The 20,055-nt window shown below is 39.0% G+C and overlaps 2 protein-coding genes across 2 annotated transcripts; one reads left to right on the top strand and one right to left on the bottom strand.

The window, feature by feature from the left end:
• Positions 1 to 7,298: 7,298 nt before the first annotated feature.
• LOC117812402 lies at positions 7,299 to 9,761 on the top strand. The gene is made up of 9 exons (XM_034683174.1): positions 7,299 to 7,335; positions 8,022 to 8,106; positions 8,277 to 8,367; positions 8,554 to 8,642; positions 8,726 to 8,853; positions 8,939 to 8,990; positions 9,212 to 9,309; positions 9,449 to 9,585; positions 9,675 to 9,761. Exons 1-9 carry the CDS (start codon positions 7,308 to 7,310, stop codon positions 9,759 to 9,761), a joined length of 795 nt encoding a protein of 264 aa, XP_034539065.1. The 5' UTR covers positions 7,299 to 7,307.
• A 771-nt stretch (positions 9,762 to 10,532) lies between these two features.
• On the bottom strand, positions 10,533 to 17,243 carry LOC117821547 (mitogen-activated protein kinase kinase kinase NPK1-like). The gene is made up of 14 exons (XM_034695921.1): positions 16,939 to 17,243; positions 16,642 to 16,693; positions 16,143 to 16,205; positions 15,928 to 15,963; positions 15,696 to 15,806; positions 15,290 to 15,590; positions 15,157 to 15,192; positions 13,682 to 13,729; positions 13,493 to 13,536; positions 13,155 to 13,365; positions 12,784 to 12,973; positions 12,496 to 12,628; positions 11,862 to 11,969; positions 10,533 to 11,124 (listed from the first exon to the last, which is right to left on the bottom strand). The coding sequence occupies exons 6-14, from the start codon at positions 15,582 to 15,584 to the stop codon at positions 10,687 to 10,689; spliced, it is 1,503 nt and encodes a 500-aa protein (XP_034551812.1). The 5' UTR covers positions 15,585 to 15,590; positions 15,696 to 15,806; positions 15,928 to 15,963; positions 16,143 to 16,205; positions 16,642 to 16,693; positions 16,939 to 17,243; the 3' UTR covers positions 10,533 to 10,686.
• Between the last annotated feature and the right edge of the window lie 2,812 nt (positions 17,244 to 20,055).

The following is a 20,055-nucleotide window of genomic DNA, read 5'->3' as shown; positions in this document are numbered from 1 at the left end:
GGTGTTTATTTCATCCTGGACACAAAATAAAATGGAGGAAAACGAATCAGTGCTTGAAATTCAATGTTTTTTAAAATTCAAAGTCTGATTTCGATGCTGAAAAAATTTTGTGTTAGAAATTCATATTCAAACCCCGATGGCACAGATATACTTCCATAGCTTTTCATCTTATCTTATCAGAAAAAGTATGAACGTTGCAAATATTACATCTCTATACGTCTATCTTTAGTTAACTGACGTTTTCCTGTGTGTGAAGTCGTGGTGCAATGGAACACAAATCTCAGGCGCAAACTACAAATCACAATGCATCTCCATTAGGGCTGCGCAATATTAGGAAAACATGCAATATTAGTGTTGAATATTGCGATAACAATATGATTTGCGATAAATAAACACATACTTAAGTATACTATGGTGATGTATTTCTGCCGTGAATTTGCTGTGAACATAGCCCCCAAAGCTGAGCATCTTAAACAGACTCTGGGAAAAAAAGATGAAAATATTTTCAATTCAAACTGCGTGGTTATTGAAAAATTGATTTCACAAAAATGATTCACATTAAAAAAATAGCATCTTTTTTTCCTGGTGCTTGTCTTTGCTTCCTCTAAGAATTGATTATGTCTGACTGACATCACTGGAGTCATTACCTTTACTAGTAGAAGTAATATTAGGATTTAAATCATATTTATTGTATTACTGCACAGTACATGGTGCAGACTTTTCTCAGACTCCAATACAGGGACATCATGTTGAAGTGGGTAAACATGCTGAAACAGGAGATTACACGCTGCTTTACTGTACTTTGGATCAAACCAAGCTAAGATAAAGTTTGTCACGTTCAGATGGCTGTTTGTCGACAAAGTTATGAACCATGGCCCCCCCAACAGACACACACAGGGGTAAAGTGTGTGAGGAGAAGCTCTGCTCCACACTGATGTCTCTTCAGCTGATCTGAACTGCACATAACTCACAATAAAAACTCATGAGTTACACAGAGCTATTGAATATCCCACATTATTAGCACCAGACTTGAACTGATTAGACCTCTTCTTTGTCGTCCGTATTTTCCATGCATGTCTCTCCCCCCTCAGCCATTTCGACGCCAACTAGCTCCATGTGCTTTACTGTCTCAGCTGTTAGCGTGTGGGCAGTGAATGGGCAGATAGGAAAGGCTTTACCTGATTGGCCAAATACATTGTCATGCATAGGGTGAATGCATGGCACATGGAGTGTAATTTATCGCCTTTTGAGCAGTCATTTGCAGTATATCTATTGCGAATGTTGATATTGCGATGACAGTAAATTTGCAATATATATTGTGCAGCCTGAATCTCCATGCATCGTAATAATTATATCATCAACAGCATTAACTATACACACATTGATATAGTAAATCAAGCAGTCAGACAAACAAAAACTCTCTGTAGCATTGCATTTCTACGTTTGAGAAACACAAGAGCTGCACACCTGACTTGCTGCAGGTAAATGAGGTATGCAGCAAATATTGTATCATTCTTAGCTTCTCCCGCTCGCTATCATCAACACACAGTCACTTGCTCACTGGGTGCGGTGTGATTGACTGGGGTCACCACGCCTTCTCTCTGCCCAGAATCATCCCGAATCAACCAAAACACCAACATACAGGCAGAGGAGGAGGTTTGGGCAGACACAGACACTGACACATAGATAAGAGGCCCAGAGATGAACATTGAGCAGGATTATTCCCACAAAAGTTGACATTTTATTTTTTAGACTAATATGGCCTTTAAGATGTATCATGTACAATAGCTCTCTGTCACAGCACCCCAAATTGAATTCAGGCCTGGGCTGATGTTCCTCTTTTTCATCCTTTTTGTCTTCATGCTATCCTCTTCTAGAAGACATTCTCATTTAAAAATGTTGTGTTTTGCAGGCCGTAAGTCGTCATATTCGTCGCCTGAAGCATCTCAGAGCACACCATGATGCCTGTGAGAGACGCTATAACAAAGCGCACACAGACCGGTCAAAAATCAATGAGGACACCAAGTTGGTTTACACAACAACCAGAACACAATGGTAAGTTAAAAAGCAAATTTTACATACATAACATAATGTTATAGGAGTGAGATAACTATTTCCTTGAGGCCTGATAACACCTGGTATGTTGACCGAATGATTTCACCATGAGTGTCCTTGATTCAGGTTTAGTTCAGCTGGTATAGTACACACTCCATGAAAAGAAGCGGAGTCCTCAACTCATCAGCCCCAGATGTAACTCCAGCCCTTGCTCTTTTGCTGCATGTCATCCCCACCTTCTCTACGCTGCTGTTCTTTGAAATCCAATTCTACATCACTATTCAAACACAAATATGTTCTGGGCCAAAGTGAAAGATAGCCAACAGTGATCGAAGGAAGCAATTAGGTGTCACGTTATCTTTAATTCTCTCTTTTCTGGTACATCAGCCAGTTCTTACTGAAGACAAAGCGTTCATTCTGAAGATCTGGACGCTGCTGCCTTTAACCCTGAAAGTGTTAAATAAAGCACCTTATGAGATTTGAACTATAAACAAACTGTCAGATTTTCCAAATCCGTGCCATCCTCCACTCTCATTTATCACTCCCACTCTTGCAGTCCCTTGACCACTCACTCTGCCCGACCCTGAAAAATAGCAAAAATGGATCTTTTGATAAAGAGGGAACGTTGCAGAGCACTGTAATAACCCAAATCTGAGTAAATGATGTTATCCCAGACATGCATCTTTAATGGGTGAATGAGGGAAAAGAAAAGCACGGGATGAAAATTCCTCTTAAGCAATCAGCTAAGGAGTTGTAGAGTGATGTTCTGAGTGAATTACCTCCCTCTTTCACATTGTCAACATCATGATGTGACTACTAAGCGCATCGAGATGAAACATAAAATCGTGCTGCCCTGCTAAAAAATCCTTCTCTTACCATAAAGGTAGACTGATATATTTTCACCAAAGATACAGTCATAAGTCCTCAACACAACAAGATGCCTAAACAGTAATCTGTTCTGGCAGAAAACTGCCACAGTGATATTTAGTGCTTCTAATTTTTCTTCTTGTCCCCCCCAACAGAAAGCTGATGAGTGTTCAAGTGACAGTGATGATACCATTGACCCCACGCCACCTGATGTAGACAAGGACAGTGAGGACAGGGACAAGGATGGCGTACCTGAGCTGCAAAGAACTGAGAGTGTTTTTGGAGGTTTAACTGCCATGGCTTTTGTCAGTTTACTCCATGATACTCCTACCGCCGATCAAATGGATAATGATACATTTTTTGGGCTTATTACTTTACAGGTGATCTGTGTAGTTTTAGTGGAGAAATGTACAGAAAGTGTACAGATTCTGTGGTGTATGTTCATGACTACACACAAACTGTCCTCAGAGGAAAATTTGGTTTTTGAAGATAAAAAATTTGTATTATTTGTAATTTGATTTGGCAGTATACATTAAAAACCCTGGCAATCATAGGGTCAAGGTCATATATGTACTGAACTCATCATCCCCCTCAGCACCACCTCTGAACACAGCCTTTAAAAATGCCTTCTGTCTGTACATTTCTGATGTAAAAATAATTAGAATTAGACATTTTACCTAAGAATCAAAACTTCAAAACACTAAACTATTTTCATCTTTTTAGCTGACCAGAAAAATGCTGGGGATCAAAGACTTTTCTCTGCCAAGTTCTGGGAGCAGTGAAGAGTTGTATGTTCCTGATTCTGCTGACGAAACTGATGACGAATGTTCAGAAGAAGAAGGAGACAGTTCTGAAGTCGAACAGCACAAGTACAAGAAAAGAAAAGCCAAGAAAAAGCATTCAACAAACACTCAGGCAGTCCAACCACACAAACGACAACGTAAGACACATAGAGAATCCTCCTCGAATGACAGCTCTGACGTGACAGTGATGATGCTGTAGAAAAAAACGAATGGTGACAGACTGTACAATAAAAAGTATCACTGTGTGTTTTGCTTAAAGGCTTACAATAAAATTGCCCGCCATTTGGAATCTAAACACAGAGACAAACAGGAGGTGGCAAGAGCAATGACATATCCAAAGGGGTCAAAAGAGAGAAGAATACAGCTCAGCTTACTCAGAAACCAAGGGAATCGTCTACACAATAATAAGGTGCTGAGAGAAGGAAAAGGAGTGTTAGTTCCCAGTCAGCAGTCCAGCACTGATGTTGCAGCCAGAGATTACATGCACTGTATAAACTGTGAAGCTTACCTCAAGAGGAAAACACTGTGGAGGCATATGCAGAGATGTCAACTTGGCAAGAAGATTGAGGGATTAAAGCATGGAAAAACCAGAGTCCAGGCTCTTTGTCAATATGCTCAGCCAGTGCCAGCAGATGTTAATGAACGCTTTTGGAAAATGGTGCTAAACATGCACATGGATGAGGTTACTAATGCTGTTCGCAAAGAGAAAAACATTCTGAAATTTGGAGAACACCTCTTCAGCACACATGGACACGATGCAACCAAACACGAATATATCAGACAGAAGATGAGGGAGGCAGGGCCACTTGTTGTGCAAGGACACAAAAATGGGAAGTTGAAGCAGTTATCAGACTTTTTTGTACCAGCTAATTTCCCTCATGTGATACGGGCCGTTAAGGACGTAGCGGGCTTGAATGAGGAGACGAACACATACAAAACACCTTCTCTGGCGCTTAAGTTAGGCCACAACCTCAAAAAGATTGCAAGCATCATCGAATGTGAAGCCATGATTGCAGGTGAAGAGGATGTCGTCCACAATGTTCAAATGTTCAGACAAATATGTGACACAAAATGGAATGAGTGTGTGTCAGCACAGGCCTTAAGAAATCTGGATGAAGCAAAATGGAATGCCCCACAGCTTCTTCCATTTGCTGAGGATGTAAAAAAGATGCATCAGTATCTCCAAAGACAAAGACAGGACTTCAAAAAAAAACTTGACCACAAACCAACGAAGAAGGACTGGGCAGAACTTGCAAGAATAACCCTCTGTGAGATTATTCTGTTCAACCGCAGAAGAGAGGGAGAAGTATCGAAGATGCCATTGAATGCTTTTACATTGAGAGACACCAAGACCACAAGCACTCTCCTACTTCAGAGGATCAGATGTTATTCGTCAGGTAGCTCGCAGTTGTGGGGCAAACCACCCAGAAGCTTTGTCTTCCACCAAGTTAAGGAAGCACTTGGCAACCATGTCCAAAATTCTTAACCTGAAGGACAACGAGATGGATGACCTCGCTGAGTTCCTGGGCCATGACATAAGGGTGCATCGCCAGTATGATAGACTTCCGGAGGGCACGTTACAGCTCGCAAAAATCAGTAAGGTCCTCATGGCACTGGAACGAGGTCAGCTGTCGCAGTTTCAAGGAAAGAATCTTGATCAGATCAACATGGATCCACAAGGTAATCAGGCATGTAAATTGTACAATAAATGTATTTATTCAGCACGGTTCCATCTGTAGATTTAGATTTCTTTTGCCTGCCAGAGAGATTCCCTCTCAAATAACTGCAGCTTAACTCTGCAATGTAATATTAATGGAGATTGGTGAATGATGGTGGAATTTAAGGTGTTATGATTTATCAACGGGTTTGTTTTGTTGAGCAAGTGTTCATACTATTGTTTTTTACTTCATTTCCAGAGAAAATGCCAGTGTACAGTGACCCTTCTGACAGTGAAGCAGATGATGACATGAGAGAGGAAGATGCAGCTCCTTTTTCACCTTCACCTTCACCTTCACCTTCACCTTCTGCCTCATCATCATCAGGTATGAAGATTAATATTTGACGGAAACATTTCAAAGTATTCTGCAATGTGTTCAACACTAAAATGAACTTAGCGGGTTAAAGGTTGCAAGCTTGTGGGGTTTGATGACAAAATAAGAAGTAAATTAGTTTTAATTTAAAGCTGGAGTAGGAGATCCTGAGAAAGCCGCAGCAGTTAGCTTGATTTTGAAAGCACACAGCCGAACAGAGCCCTCCCCCTCCATTCAGAGCAGCCTGTAGGGAGAGGGGAGGGACACGCCTCCAAACACATGAACGCGCTGTGGCAGACTCCAGCTGGAGGATGACGTCATGATAGATAACTGTGGAGCGGCAAGCGATTTACTTTATTTTCATCGGAGGAAAAACACGTCTATCTCCCATGTACGGTGTACATATTAGGACATCCTCAGGTCTCAGAGTGAGGTGTCAGACCTCAGATGAAAAAGCATCATGTCTCCGGAAAAGCTCCGTCATATCTCCGGAAAACCTTCATTATGTGTCAGTTTTCGGATGAAACGGCCTCAGACCAAACGGCTTCAGAATTAAACTGCTCCAGACCAAACTGCTTCAGACCAAACGGCCTCAGACCAAACTGCTTCAGACCAAACGGCTTCAGACCAAACGGCTTCAGAATAAACGGACTCAAACCAAACGGCTTCAGAATAAATGGAGTCAGACTAAACAGAGTCAGAACAAAAGGGTTGAGACAAAACGGTTTCAGAAATAAATTAATCATTTTATTTTGAAGGGGACACGTCATTAATCTAATAGCGGGACCATAGGGCGTGACAAAAAACGTCATCAACATGCGACCACTACAACAGGTACTGGCCCGGGAAAGTGGACACGGCGCTACAGAGAAGAAATAGAAAAAGAAGAAGAAGAAAAAGAAGAAAAAGAAGAGGAAGAAGAAGAAGAAAGTGGACACGAAAGTAAGTTTTAGCATTATTTCTTTTGATTATGTTGAAAAAAGTAAACCAAGTTTACTTTACACACTAATTTTTACCATATGTAACTTTTATATTAGGCTAATATTATTATGTGTGGCTTATTTGCTAGCTTCAGCAGTAGCAATCCGTAAAAACAAATTAAAGGAGAAAACATTTGGTCTGCTGCAAACGTCAGCCACGTATATTTGTTAAAGTAAGGCTATAAGACCATTAAAGCATTTTAAAAGCGTACCTACTTAAGTAAATTTAATTTGGGGGGATTTTAATTTGATATTCAACAAGTTGGTCTAAAATAATCTGCCTACGTTGATTGTGTGACTTCATAACATGAACCGAAATAGTACTAACCATCCTGCAACCCACACTGCATACATTACGATGGATATTATTTTAAATAATGGTACCGTTTCCTTATTTACTGATGAGTAGCTCCAGAGTTATAGCCCTGATACATTTTCAAATCATATGATGCAGAGAAGCCTGTTGTTTGTGGATTGCTACTAATTGCACAGTACATTTCATTTGTAAGTCTGGCCCTATTAATATGCAATAACATTTTGCTTGTTTTCCTTTTTGCAGACAACTGTCAAAGATGTCAGCAGAGAGAGGGAGTGAAAGGAGTATCCTCAATAATCAATATATTAACGATGACCAACTATGACTTACTATTTGGAGTTATCTTTTCTGCAGCTTGGTTTTTGTGAACAGGGTTATCGAGCAGTGTAAAATCAAGTAACCTTATTGCAGAAATATGACGAGTACTGACAAGTCCTTCTGAATGTGAAATGTGACACGAGTGAGAATTACTCAAGTACAAGTCAAATGACTAATGTATGAAATACCTAGAGTAACAATAAAAAGTAATCCTTTTAAGGGTACTAAAATATAGAATACATTTGTTTTACTTATCATAGTTATGGTATTGCTCTGTTTGTGGATGATATCAATTTAATTCACATAACAGGTTTGGTTAGTGGGGGTGGTGGAGAAAGCACCAGTAGTTTCAATAGACTGATAGTGTTCAATCTGAAAATAGTATCCATTTAAATTTTTTGATATTAAGATTTGACACTTCAATGTTTTCTGACAACCTTACAAGCTAATATGAGGGTTAATTTTCCTATGGTATCGGTACCAATTTCTGTTGAAGGGTGCTCCATACCTCTTGATCTTACACTACTCCTATGTGAGTGCATTGTAGAATTTTTACCATGCAAATGTCTTTACCCCCACAGGCTAGCTTTATAGTATCAGTGCAGGAGTTAGAAGTTCAGTCAACCTATGGTTGTCACACTTAACTTTTCAGATGCAATGATACAACTGCTATTCAACAATGGTTTTAAACAGAGGGAAATCAGCAGTATGCTGGCTTCATTTGGACATAAAATCAGGTAGGCCCATATTTTGAAAGTTAATATTGCTGTATTAGATACCATTGATATGACACATCTTTGATATACACATTGTTTTATAATAACAGTAGTCTGTTGCTTGTGTACAGGACACAATGTATGTTTTTAATGAGGAAAGTCTGTATTGTGTTTGGCTTGTGGCCTTATAGTGAGAGACACCTGAGAAGAGTGTTACAACTATTAGGGTTGAGGCGAAGAAGCCACCAGCGACCTATCACTGAAATACAAAATGCTGTGGAGGTAAGTCTCGAAACATGTATAGAAAATAAGGGAAAGATACTAGCATATTGTATGTTTTTGTTGTAACCTGTTTTGCATGTTATTTTCAGAAATATTGAACACTTGCAAGTTGCTCTTTTTGTTCATGCAGTGTACGTCATTCAATTTTACATGGTTCACTATGTTGTATAATATGTTAATTTCCAGAGTGAGATAAGACACTGTTCACCTGAACAAGGCATCAGGGCGATGCTAAGGCGGGTTCGGGATGTTCGAGGAGTAAGGCCATGCTACAGGTTAGTTCCTATACTTTGCTAATAATGTTCAAGTACTGTCTCCCTTTAGTTTAGAGTTAAATTTTTCATCCACTGTTATGTAGAGATGATGTTGCTAAAGTAATGAGGGATCTGGATGCAAGTGGTCTTCAGAGAAGATCTCCTGGCAAGAAGAAAATCCAACGCAGGAACTACATCAGCTGTGGTCCAAATGACACTTGGCACATTGATGATACAAATTTTGTCTTCATAATTAAAGCAATGAACTCTCAGAGATTGCAACTGTAATACTTACAAATGCATATTGTTCCACACAGGCAATGACAAACTCAAGTTCTTTGGTATGTGGATACATCTCGGGATTGATGGGTATGTATATAGAAAACATTTTTGAATAGTCTTTGCAATCTGATAATGTAAATTATTTGATAAATTAATGTTGTGTGAAGATGAAATGTGGATGAATATTTTGTCACACAATTTCCAAGTAGACTTTCAGTGAAAATCAGGCTTTAACTACATGCGCCACAAAGATGTTTCAATCACATTATATTTGTGTGGATATGTGCACCTTTTCTGTCTTGGTTTAGGTTCTCTAGGAAGGTTCTCTGGCTGAAGGTTGGCACTTCCAACCGCAAGCAAAGATTTGTGGCAAGATATTTCTATGATGCTGTTCAGGAACACGGTGGTATGCACTGTATCGTTATTACTTTGTTGGAATTCTTATTATATAGGTTGTGACTGAAGGGTTACATTTTTGCAACATTAGAATGTTTTTGTGTGGTCGTACTGAAACTGTTAGCAACATCAAATATTATCTTGCTCAGGCTGTCCCCAGTTGATTCGATCCGACAGAGGAAAGGAGAACCTTGTTGTTGGTCAAATGCAGATGGCATTTCACATGCGGGAGTTGGGGAACCAGGCATGGAAGTGCTTCAGAATGGGGACATCGGTGCACAACCAGGCAAGTTTTTAAGTTTTTTCACAAGTATTTTTAGACCAGCACTGATGGCTTTAAAAAAAAAAGTAATGTCATTTTCTTTTGTTGTTTAGAGAGCTGAATGCTTCAACAGCATTTTAAAGAGGACATGGATAAAGAAATGGCTGACAACATTTGAGGTACCAAAGCAAATGTTTTAACAACACAGAAAAATTAATAAGAACAACATCTTTCAAAATGTTGTAATATTTTGCTTGGTTTATTATAAACACCACTTTGATTTGAAAAGGTCCTTAAACACCAATAATTGCCTAGTTCTAAAGGAACAGTAAGGGGAAAATTAAATTTACCTTTCATCTTTAACTTAAATCATTGTAGAGCTTTGAGAACAGCTTTATGTACCTATACACAATTTTTCTTCCCAACTGCAGGTTTTGCAGAAATGCTGTACACAGTGGACACAGATCTTCTCGACCATGCAAAAGACATTATCAGTGAGAAAGATGAACCATCGATGGTGGCAAACTCGGAATTCAGAGAAATGTGCCAGATCATCTTAGGGAAAAGTCAGTTTCCACGTACAGTAGAGGGCTGCCTTGCTGCATACCTTATGGTAGTGAAGGAACTCACCACTGCCATGACTAGGAACACGCTTCCCACACCCTCTACATTTGCAGAGGCAAATGAAATGTACAAGTTTTTGAACAGTGGAAATATTTAAGTGGAGTGACTGGTTCTTTAGGAAAATAAAAAGTATGCAAATAAGTCTTAGAACATCTTTATTTTGTACTGTAAGTTGGACATGCATTGTTAATGAAAAATTAAATTTTACCTTGATTTAAAGTAGAACACAAAAAAATGCATACATTCAAAATCACATTTTTGGGAAATTAACTGTAGACTGCCAACATCTTTTTTTCTTGCAGTAAGTTAGAAATGCATTGTTAATGAAAAATTAAATTTTACCTTGATTTAAAGTAGAACACAAAAAAATGCATACATTCAAAATCACATTTTTGGGAAATTAACTGTAGACTGCCAACATCTTTATGTTTACATTCAATTGAAGATGGAAAAATAGAACACAAAAATATACACAAGAATGTGGGTTACAATGAATCAAAACTACCAACTATAGCCATATCGGCCGGAAAGGTCGAGCCCTGACTTTATTAACTGGACCACATCAGATGCTGTTGGCCTTGAGGAGGCTTCATAGTCCACCAAGCCAGACAGGTAGCTGTACCTCTCACTCAGATGAGCGAGGGCATGGGGTGGGGTTTTAATGACTAATAGTGCAGCAAGTTCTCGCTGCTTATTTACCACCCACGGAACAGACCCTGTGAGCAGCTCGAGAAATGTGACTCCCAGGGACCACATGTCGGTCTGCCAGGAGGCCTCTTCAAAGTTCAGAAGACATTCAGGGGCCATGTAAAGATATGTCCCACCAGTTGGCCCAACAGCCTCTGTTGTAAATCGGCTGCCTTTACGCAGCATCACTGTGTCTCGAATATAAGCCAGGCCCCAGTCTGTAAGGACAGCCTTCTTGGATGGGTGGTGGACCTGCAAGGTATCAGATCACAAAGCTCCCTTGGTTAGGTTGTCCAAAATATCACAGGTTTTATTATTCATCACTTACTGCAGATGACATAACATAGTTCATATAAATCTCATCCTATTAAGAGCCCTCTATCAACCAATAGTGTCCAGTGCCATAGGGGAAATTATTCTAGGAGAGTGCACTTTTTACTTTTGTGCAGTGAATCTGTGGAAAAAGATGAAAGCAAATACAGTTTACAACTCAATCACACACCTCACTCTGTGAGCAAAATGTGTAATATAGTGGTTAGCTGTAGTCTTACCTCCTCAATTCATCAATTTGGGACACATTTACAGGACACACTTTAATGGAAATGTATAGAAATAACTATAGAACAGATTGTGTGACATGTTCAACCTCTTTGCATGTACTATGCATGTACTGTTTTTATGCAATGGTCTAATGACTAGATGTTTTGGGTTAAGACTATCACACAGAACCAATATGAAACACTTTAATCAACATGTCTTTAGCCATTGATAATGTAGGAAATAGCAAACAATTGTACATAATCTTTTGCATGAATATGCTAAAGAATTTTCATTTTGAGAGTAATGAATAATTGCATTTATGTGAATAAGTGACTTGGGGAACAGCAAGTTGAAGAAATGGTTTAGAAATTAAATTCTGATCTGGGAAAATGAAAATGAAAATGAATAAAATGAATGATTAAAACTTCAAAAAAAGACAAAAAGCTTACCATGACATTTGCTGGCTTTATGTCTTGGTGAATGATACTTTGAGAATGGATGTACTCCACGGCCATTGACAGGTCCAATGCAATGAAGCTGGCATCATCCCCCTCAAGCTAGTAAGAAGAAGAGAGGTAAAAGAAGAGAAAGATAAAAATGCAGCTTCCACATGACAGAACTTCCATAATACTTCATTTCAACTACTACTTTTAGTTGTACTACTACTACTTTAATGATTTACACTTCATTTCCGGGAAAAAAACTTCACATTGAAACTCCCTTCATGTTACGTAGGCCAAAATACTTCACTTTGAAAGGGCTATAACAGGAAGCAGCATGTTGTCAGCTGCAATAACGTGACAGATCTCACATATTAAAATAAAGTACCAGTAGATGTCTAAATTATAGGAGCAGAGGAGGAGGGAAAAGGAAATTCAGATAATACAGATTTAGTGAGAAGCTACAAAGTCCTGAGTTGTGAACAGAAAGAGGATTATAAATTCATCTTTCTGTGGTCTTAGGCTCAGACATGAAAAAGCTGTGAACTACTGCAATAGACAAAAACCTAATGTCAAGTATAAAGCATTCAGTTAGATACCTAAACATTTTACTGTGGGTACAAGAAAGAACAAGTAATGGCACCTTCACAAAGCAGCTTTCCTTTTGAAGCACTGCTTCAAGGCTTGCTCCATGAACATACTCTGTCGCCAACAAATAGCAGGACTCCGTGCGGGCTGCTGCCATAAGCCTGACAATGTTGGGATGAGATAGCCTCCTAATATAAATACGAGACAAAGAACACAGTGTCGTTTCACAATCTTTCACAACTTAATTACTAGAACCTGCTAAATGTGTCTGTATGAAATGTTGGCTTACAACACAGTACAATCAAATAACAAGAAAGCTATTTAAATCACATCAAATTCTTACAGGGACACGTTTATCTCGTGTTGTATGTCTCTGTCTGTTCCTCCAGAGCCGAGTGCGATCTTCTTTACTGCTGCTGGAGTACCCTGAAAGCAGCCTCCAAAAACCTTACCGAAGGTTCCTTCCCCCAGTGGATTATCCTCATTATATTTTATCATTGCACTGTCCACATATGGAACACGTGGCAGATACACTTGAAGACAAAAACATACAAAAACACATTATCAAGCTGCCACTTGGTACTCCAATCACTCCTCAAGTTTGTTATCTCCAGGAGCAGCAGTCCCTATCTCTTGGTTATTGCAACTTCAATTCTTTATTTGCTTATCTTAAACTTATGCCTTAAAATGTTTGTTGAATCTGTCACTCCTTACATGATGGTAAATTAGGAGTCAGGGTCAGGGATGATTCAGGGTGATTCATCCCATGTCCACTAACTGCATCTCCCTCCACCGCTGTCTTTTCACCTGGGGCTGCTCTGCCTACAGCTCCACCTGCAGATGACCCTACCACCTGTGACTGGCTTTTTTTTCTTGCCCTCACTGATCGAAACTCTTCAGAGCTTGACGGTTCAGGATGGAAATCCTACAAACAAATTTGGCCACAATTCGCATATTGCATGTTTACTAATGTGCAATAAACCATGTCTAAGATACTAATAAGACAATGATGAATTCGCAAACATAAGATTTTATCAGATCAATGTTTTTACCTTATCTGCCACATCCTCAGCCACACCAGTTTCAGGGATTTCATCTGTAAATAACACAGATGTTAGACTAAAAATTGTAAACATGCAATAGCATACACATGGGAAAAACATATACAAAGTAGAAATGTGATCAAAAAATTCTATAGTAATGTCTATTCATTTGGAAATGGTAGACATACAGGTACACACCTAAATCACCACTTTCACAATCATTCACTCCAGTTTCAGGGATTTCATCTGCAACATGACACATATATTAGACTAAACAAAAATGAAAATGCTTTGGCTCATGTTAGACAATTAAAAGAATTATATAATATAATAATTATTTGTTCTCTGAATATTTTCAAAAAAATGTTAACAGTCGTTTTCAATTTTTTTAAGAAGTCAGATAGTGAATATATTTCTTTAACTGTGTGGTTAAAATGACGCTTTCAAAGTAATTCGGCTGTATTTTTAAATAAATGCAGAATCTGCAGAAATGAGTGTGCAAAATTATTATGCAAGTTGGTGATAAGAGCATAGAACTTGAGAAAATTAAAAACTAGGCACCATTTTTAATGTTCTAATGATTGAAAATAATAATATTTACTACAACTGTATTCAAACATTTGAAATCTGAAGTGTTTCTCAAATGTCCAATATAACCTCCTTTTCTTTCAGTGAGGGTCAGAGGTCAGAGGTCACTGGTAAACTGATTTAGTTTCTGATGACTTCTCTGCTGACTCTGTGAGCTGCACCTTGTATGGCTTTCCAACGATTGTCTTTTGAGCTGTATTTCTCACCATCACTATGAATTATCTTCTTTATTATTGAACACAAGTTCTCAGTTGGGTTGAGATCAGGTGAGCTGGCAGGCCAGTTCATGAGGCGATCGTCTTTAAAGCCCTGAGATGCCGTCCTGTCCTGGGAATAATGTGAGGCATGTGACGGTGCATTGTGCTCATGCATGAACTCGAGCATCTTTTTCACTTTAGCTGAATGTCTTTTCCTCCATGGAGGAAAATACAAAAGAGGATCGCCTCATGAACTGGCCTACTTGCTTACCCGATCTCAACCCGACTGAGAACTTGTGGTCAATAATAAAGAAGATAATTCATAGTGATGGTGAGAAATACAGCTCAAAAGACAATCGTTGGAAAGCCATACAAGGTGCAGCTCACAGAGTCAGCAGAGAAGTCATCAGAAACTAAATCAGTTTACCAGTGACCTCTGACCCTCACTGAAAGAAAAGGAGGTTATATTGGACATTTGAGAATCACTTCAGATTTCAAATGTTTCAAAGACATTAACAGTTTTATTTTGTATACAAATGTAAAGAAAACTGTTGTTTTTGTTGAAGTTTGAATACAGTTGTAGTAAATATTATTATTTTCAATCATTAGAACATTTAAAATGGTGCCTAGTTTTTAATTTTCTCAAGTTATATGCTCTTATCACCAACTTGCATAATAATTTTGCACACTCATTTCTGCAGATTCTGCATTTATTGAAAAATACAGCCGACTTACTTTGAAAAGCATCATTTTAACCACACAGTTGAAGAAATATATTTGCTATCTGACTTCTTAAAAAAATTGAAAACGACTGTTAACATTTTTTTGAAAATATTCACAGAAATGCAACTTGCGTACTAATTTGGAACACAGTGTAGAGGTACACACCTAAGGTGCAACTTCCGTCTCCTAAACAAACGACTTCTGTAAAAATACAAAAAGAAAAAAATACACATGAACATATTTCTACAAAATGAACTCAAAGATAACACTACTTATTATCATATTTTGAAACAATTACCTATTTCTCTCCGGCCAATATACAAGGTCCTTTTCCATGGATTTGGAATATCTGACACAGTTTTAAATTCTTTGTAGAAGTCCTCTTTGGTCCACCTGGTCCCATCAACATGGCAGAGGGTGAACTCACTCCCTTCAATTTCATCTGGCCAGAAACTATTTTTGCCAGTGTTGACCAGGTCATCATATGTTTCATGGCCTTTTAGAATGAGACGGGGAGGAGTTTCCTCCATTATTAATTTTTGGTAGTGTCCAGATCTTTTCTTAGTTCTAGGCTTCCACTCCATGGGAGCCATTCTTATCTAACATCAAGGGAGAAAAAAAGAAGAAAAGACCAAGGCGCTTAGATATGTATACAAATGGTACAATCAGTGTCAATCAGTGTCTGTGGATAACTGTTCACAAACCTTCACTAAAGATTTCCCATGGCCCACAAGTTTCTCACAAAGAGGAAACTGCTTTTTTTTTAACTTGAGGCTGCAGTAGCTTTTTGGCTTTGCCAAAGGCCTCTGCTGCACCTGTGATGCAATCATACATTTAGAAAAAACATTGTGCCAAGCAAAGGGATCTAAACTATTTTTGAACAGTAAGAGTGCAAGATCTCAAAATTGTAGTTTTGTAAAATTGTAGTTTTCTTACTTAAAAATGTGTTGGAAGGTCCTGGCTTGACATCATCTGCAAAATAAAAGCGCATCAATTCTTAAGCTGATTCAGGATAGAATTCCACTACTCACAGTCCACCTTATTCTGAAGTATTATCCTTAGATGTTAAATCAGACTATTTGTCATAAAACAACAACCAGTTCATTAATTCAGGAGTCATAAGATCAGCATCTATCAATTGTCAGGCTTACCTGTTTCTTCTGCCACCAGGAGCTTTTTTACTTTGGCATCAAAGCCTTTTTGAGTGAGCTCACCTACAAATGGAATGTGAAGAGGTAGGGAGTGACAATATTACTATACAGCAGTTACCAACTCTTAAATCAAATTATTATATAGTATTCATTTACTCAAGTAACACCTGTGACTACATTCATATATCTCGGCCTTTGTCAGGGGGTGCAGTCCAACAATATCAACAGTTAATAAGCTTGGTTAGAGAGTACAGAAGGCTGGCAGTCTGGGCTTTTCTGAAAAAACACATTAATTGAATTTGTTCGTGGATGAAAACATTGCCAAACTTGCTCAACTAATGCTGGAGCAATGGTACACTCAGATAATAATATGTTTTTGAACGGTAGAGTTAATTAGATAGTAGTGCTGATTAATAAGACATTTTTAATTAAGCCCAATTATGTCGGCATTCCTGTGTCAGTTGACCTTAAAAATTTTAACCCTAATTAGATATGTTACCATTTTCAAGCTCTCGCTTCAAGTCCTCGTACTCCTTCACTTTGTGCATTTCCTGAAAATGGACGAATTGATTACTCGTCAATTTAGCAAAGCATCGGGCATTGCCACTGCCATGATAGAAGCGAGCGAAGATTAGCTACACACAACGGTATCAATGTAATGTTACTATTGCCTTAAAAATGTCACAAGCTAGCTCGCTCCCTACATGTTATCATTATTTGTATTCAAACATCCAACCATGAGTAAATATATATTGACATTGGCAAAAGTAATAGAAAAAGAACAGCTAAAACTTACTTTCGTGTCCACTTTCTTCTTCTTCTTCCTCTTCTTTTTCTTCTTTTTCTTCTTCTTCTTTTTCTATTTCTTCTCTGTAGCGCCGTGTCCACTTTCCCGGGCCAGTACCTGTTGTAGTGGTCGCATGTTGATGACGTTTTTTGTCACGCCCTATGGTCCCGCTATTAGATTAATGACGTGTCCCCTTCAAAATAAAATGATTAATTTATTTCTGAAACCGTTTTGTCTCAACCCTTTTGTTCTGACTCTGTTTAGTCTGACTCCATTTATTCTGAAGCCGTTTGGTTTGAGTCCGTTTATTCTGAAGCCGTTTGGTTTGAGTCCGTTTATTCTGAAGCAGTTTGGTCTGAGGCCGTTTGGTCTGAGGCCGTTTGCTCTGGAGCAGTTTGGTCTGAGGCCGTTTGGTTTGAGTCCGTTTATTCTGAAGCCGTTTGGTCTGAGGCCGTTTGGTCTGAGGCCGTTTGCTCTGGAGCAGTTTAATTCTGAAGCCGTTTGGTTTGAGTCCGTTTATTCTGAAGCCGTTTGGTCTGAGGCCGTTTGGTCTGAGGCCGTTTGCTCTGGAGCAGTTTTATTCTGAAGGCGTTTGGTCTGAAGCCGCTTGGTCTGAGGCCGTTTGGTCGGAAGGCGTTTGGTCTGAGGTCAGAAGCCGTTTGGTCTGAGGCCGTTTGGTCTGAGGCCGTTTCATCCGAAAACTGACACATGATGAAGGTTTTCCGGAGATATGACGGAGCTTTTCCGAAGACATGATGCTTTTTCATCTGAGGTCTGACACCTCACTCTGAGACCTGAGGATGTCCTAATATGAACACCGTACCCATGTAAGTAAACCGATTATATTACCACATTAAAAAATAATGTAATTAGTTAGAATGCACAGCATAGCCTGCATGTTAGCTTTACGTGTGTTTGTTTTTTATCATCTGAAATACAGCTAGAGCAAGGTGTTGCTGCCGGGCTAATAACTCCGGCTAGCCATGTTTATTTTGATTTAGCATGTCATGATGTTTAGTTACTAGACGGCTACAGGGCCTATATATTGATTAGCGTTCACCATTGTTGACAGTCTTCATTTTCGTGTTGGAACTACAACATATTGACTGTTTTTTGTGCTTGTTAGAGCTCTCATGATGACTGCTGATTACGATCCTGAGCCAAGCACCTCAGGTCGGAGAGGACGAGACCGGGGTCGAGTGCAAGGCAGAGCCATACGAGCGAGAGGGAGAGCAACGACCGGGGACGAGCTCCAGATCCTGGGGACAGCAACAGAAAGTTCCACCATGCTGCACAGACAGGTTGTTGTCTGGCAGCATGGAGCACTTGGTGCAGGTCATAGAGGAGTAATACCTTGTTGCTGTATCTGGAAAATCCGTGACCCTTACCCAGATCCACATGGACAGTATAAAGGTTTCAGTTGGGAGTGAATGAAACTATGACATGATTACATACAATACTTGTATGGTGACCCTTTAGTTCCTTTGTATATATTTTATCTTCATGTAAAAAAATACTTGAGTGTGCTGTGTATACATTTGTTAAATAAATCTTTAAATTTGCACTGGCCTTCTCTCTTCAAATTACAAAATAATTTAAATCCATATCAAGTAACATACAACATTAAAACAAATAATTGCAATATCAAAGAGTTGTTTTACATTTACTTTTATTAGAAAATGTATTTATTACAGAAATAAAAATAATGGCTGTTGAAGGTAAACATGTTGGCGTGGATCATCCGGCCTCCTTGTTCTCTTCTTTGGCATCCCCCCAGTTGCTGTCAGCTTTCTGTGCAGGATTGTGCTCTGGAGGTCTGTGATGTACTTGTAGTCCTTACCCACCTTCATTGTGTATAGGCTCCACTTTTTTGACTTCTTGTTAAATATTGTGCAATACCTGACATAGAAGAAAGAATCAGAAGTTTAGTCAAAGGTTCTCATTATCTTACAGCACGGTGCATTTGATTTCGATCATAATAACCCTTCCTTCAGCCCCGTATGTAAACAGTTATTTCTTCTAGCCATGCAAGGAGTTGACACCACTATCACTAGTGTGTGCTTAGTGCCTACTGCAGTGTGTATTGTGCACATATGGTACATATACTGTATTTCTTATTGATATCTTGAATATTATCTAATATTTTCAGAGTAAGTGATGTCAAAATGTGCTCTCTCCCTCTTTGGAGAGGAAGACTGTGCCCACAGATTATTAATACAATTATTCTGTGTATTTGATTCCTTGTTGTACACTTTTATTCATGCTTTCCTTCACCAAACCAAGCTTTTAGAGAAGCAGCTAACATTCACAGGATTTTTTATCAGCCAAACTTTTTGTCTCTCATCTCTTTAGTCTGTATGGTGTGGTCTCAGATTGCGATTTAGCATGCAGATCACGTGAAGTGAAAGAGAATGGTTTGGATTTTATTTTGTGCGGACATTAAAAAAAACCCTTCCGCGTACGTAAATCAAAAATAGCTCATAATAAAAAAGAGAGCAGTATTTATACCTCCACGCAAGCAGTGGTCAAAGCAACGTTCATGTTCATGGAGTTCTTATCGGGCCTGAAACTCACCGGTCAGAGGGGGACTCCGAACACCTGAAACAGCTGGGGTGGAGGCCTCTGCGTCCCGTGTTTTAACGGTGTGGACGTCCATGTTTCCTTCTCGTAGCTATGAAAACACAGACAAGACGGCATTTAGACTTAGTACAACACACCATTCATGCTGATAAAGAGCAACAGAAGAGCTACCAGCTAACAGACTGTATACAGGTCTCTATAAAGAGCTAGCAGCTAACAGACTGTGTACAGGTCTCTATAAACAGAGCTACAAGCTAACAGACTGTATACAAGTCTCTATAAAGAGCTACAAGCTAACAGACTGTATACAGGTCTCTATAAACAGAGCTACAAGCTAACAGACTGTGTACAGGTCTCTATAAACAGAGCTACAAGCTAACAGACTGTGTACAGGTCTCTATAAACAGAGCTACCAGCTAACAGACTGTATACAGGTCTCTATAAACAGAGCTACAAGCTAACAGACTGTGTACAGGTCTCTATAAACAGAGCTACAAGCCGTTAGCCGGCCGCTAGCATTAGCCGAAGTTATCGCTAGCTGTCTCA

Source organism: Notolabrus celidotus, chromosome 1 (genome assembly GCF_009762535.1).
Source record: "Notolabrus celidotus isolate fNotCel1 chromosome 1, fNotCel1.pri, whole genome shotgun sequence".
Lineage (NCBI taxonomy): Eukaryota > Metazoa > Chordata > Actinopteri > Labriformes > Labridae > Notolabrus > Notolabrus celidotus.
The sequence above is the reverse complement of the archived record's forward strand: the minus strand, read 5'-3'. Positions and strand labels throughout refer to the sequence as shown.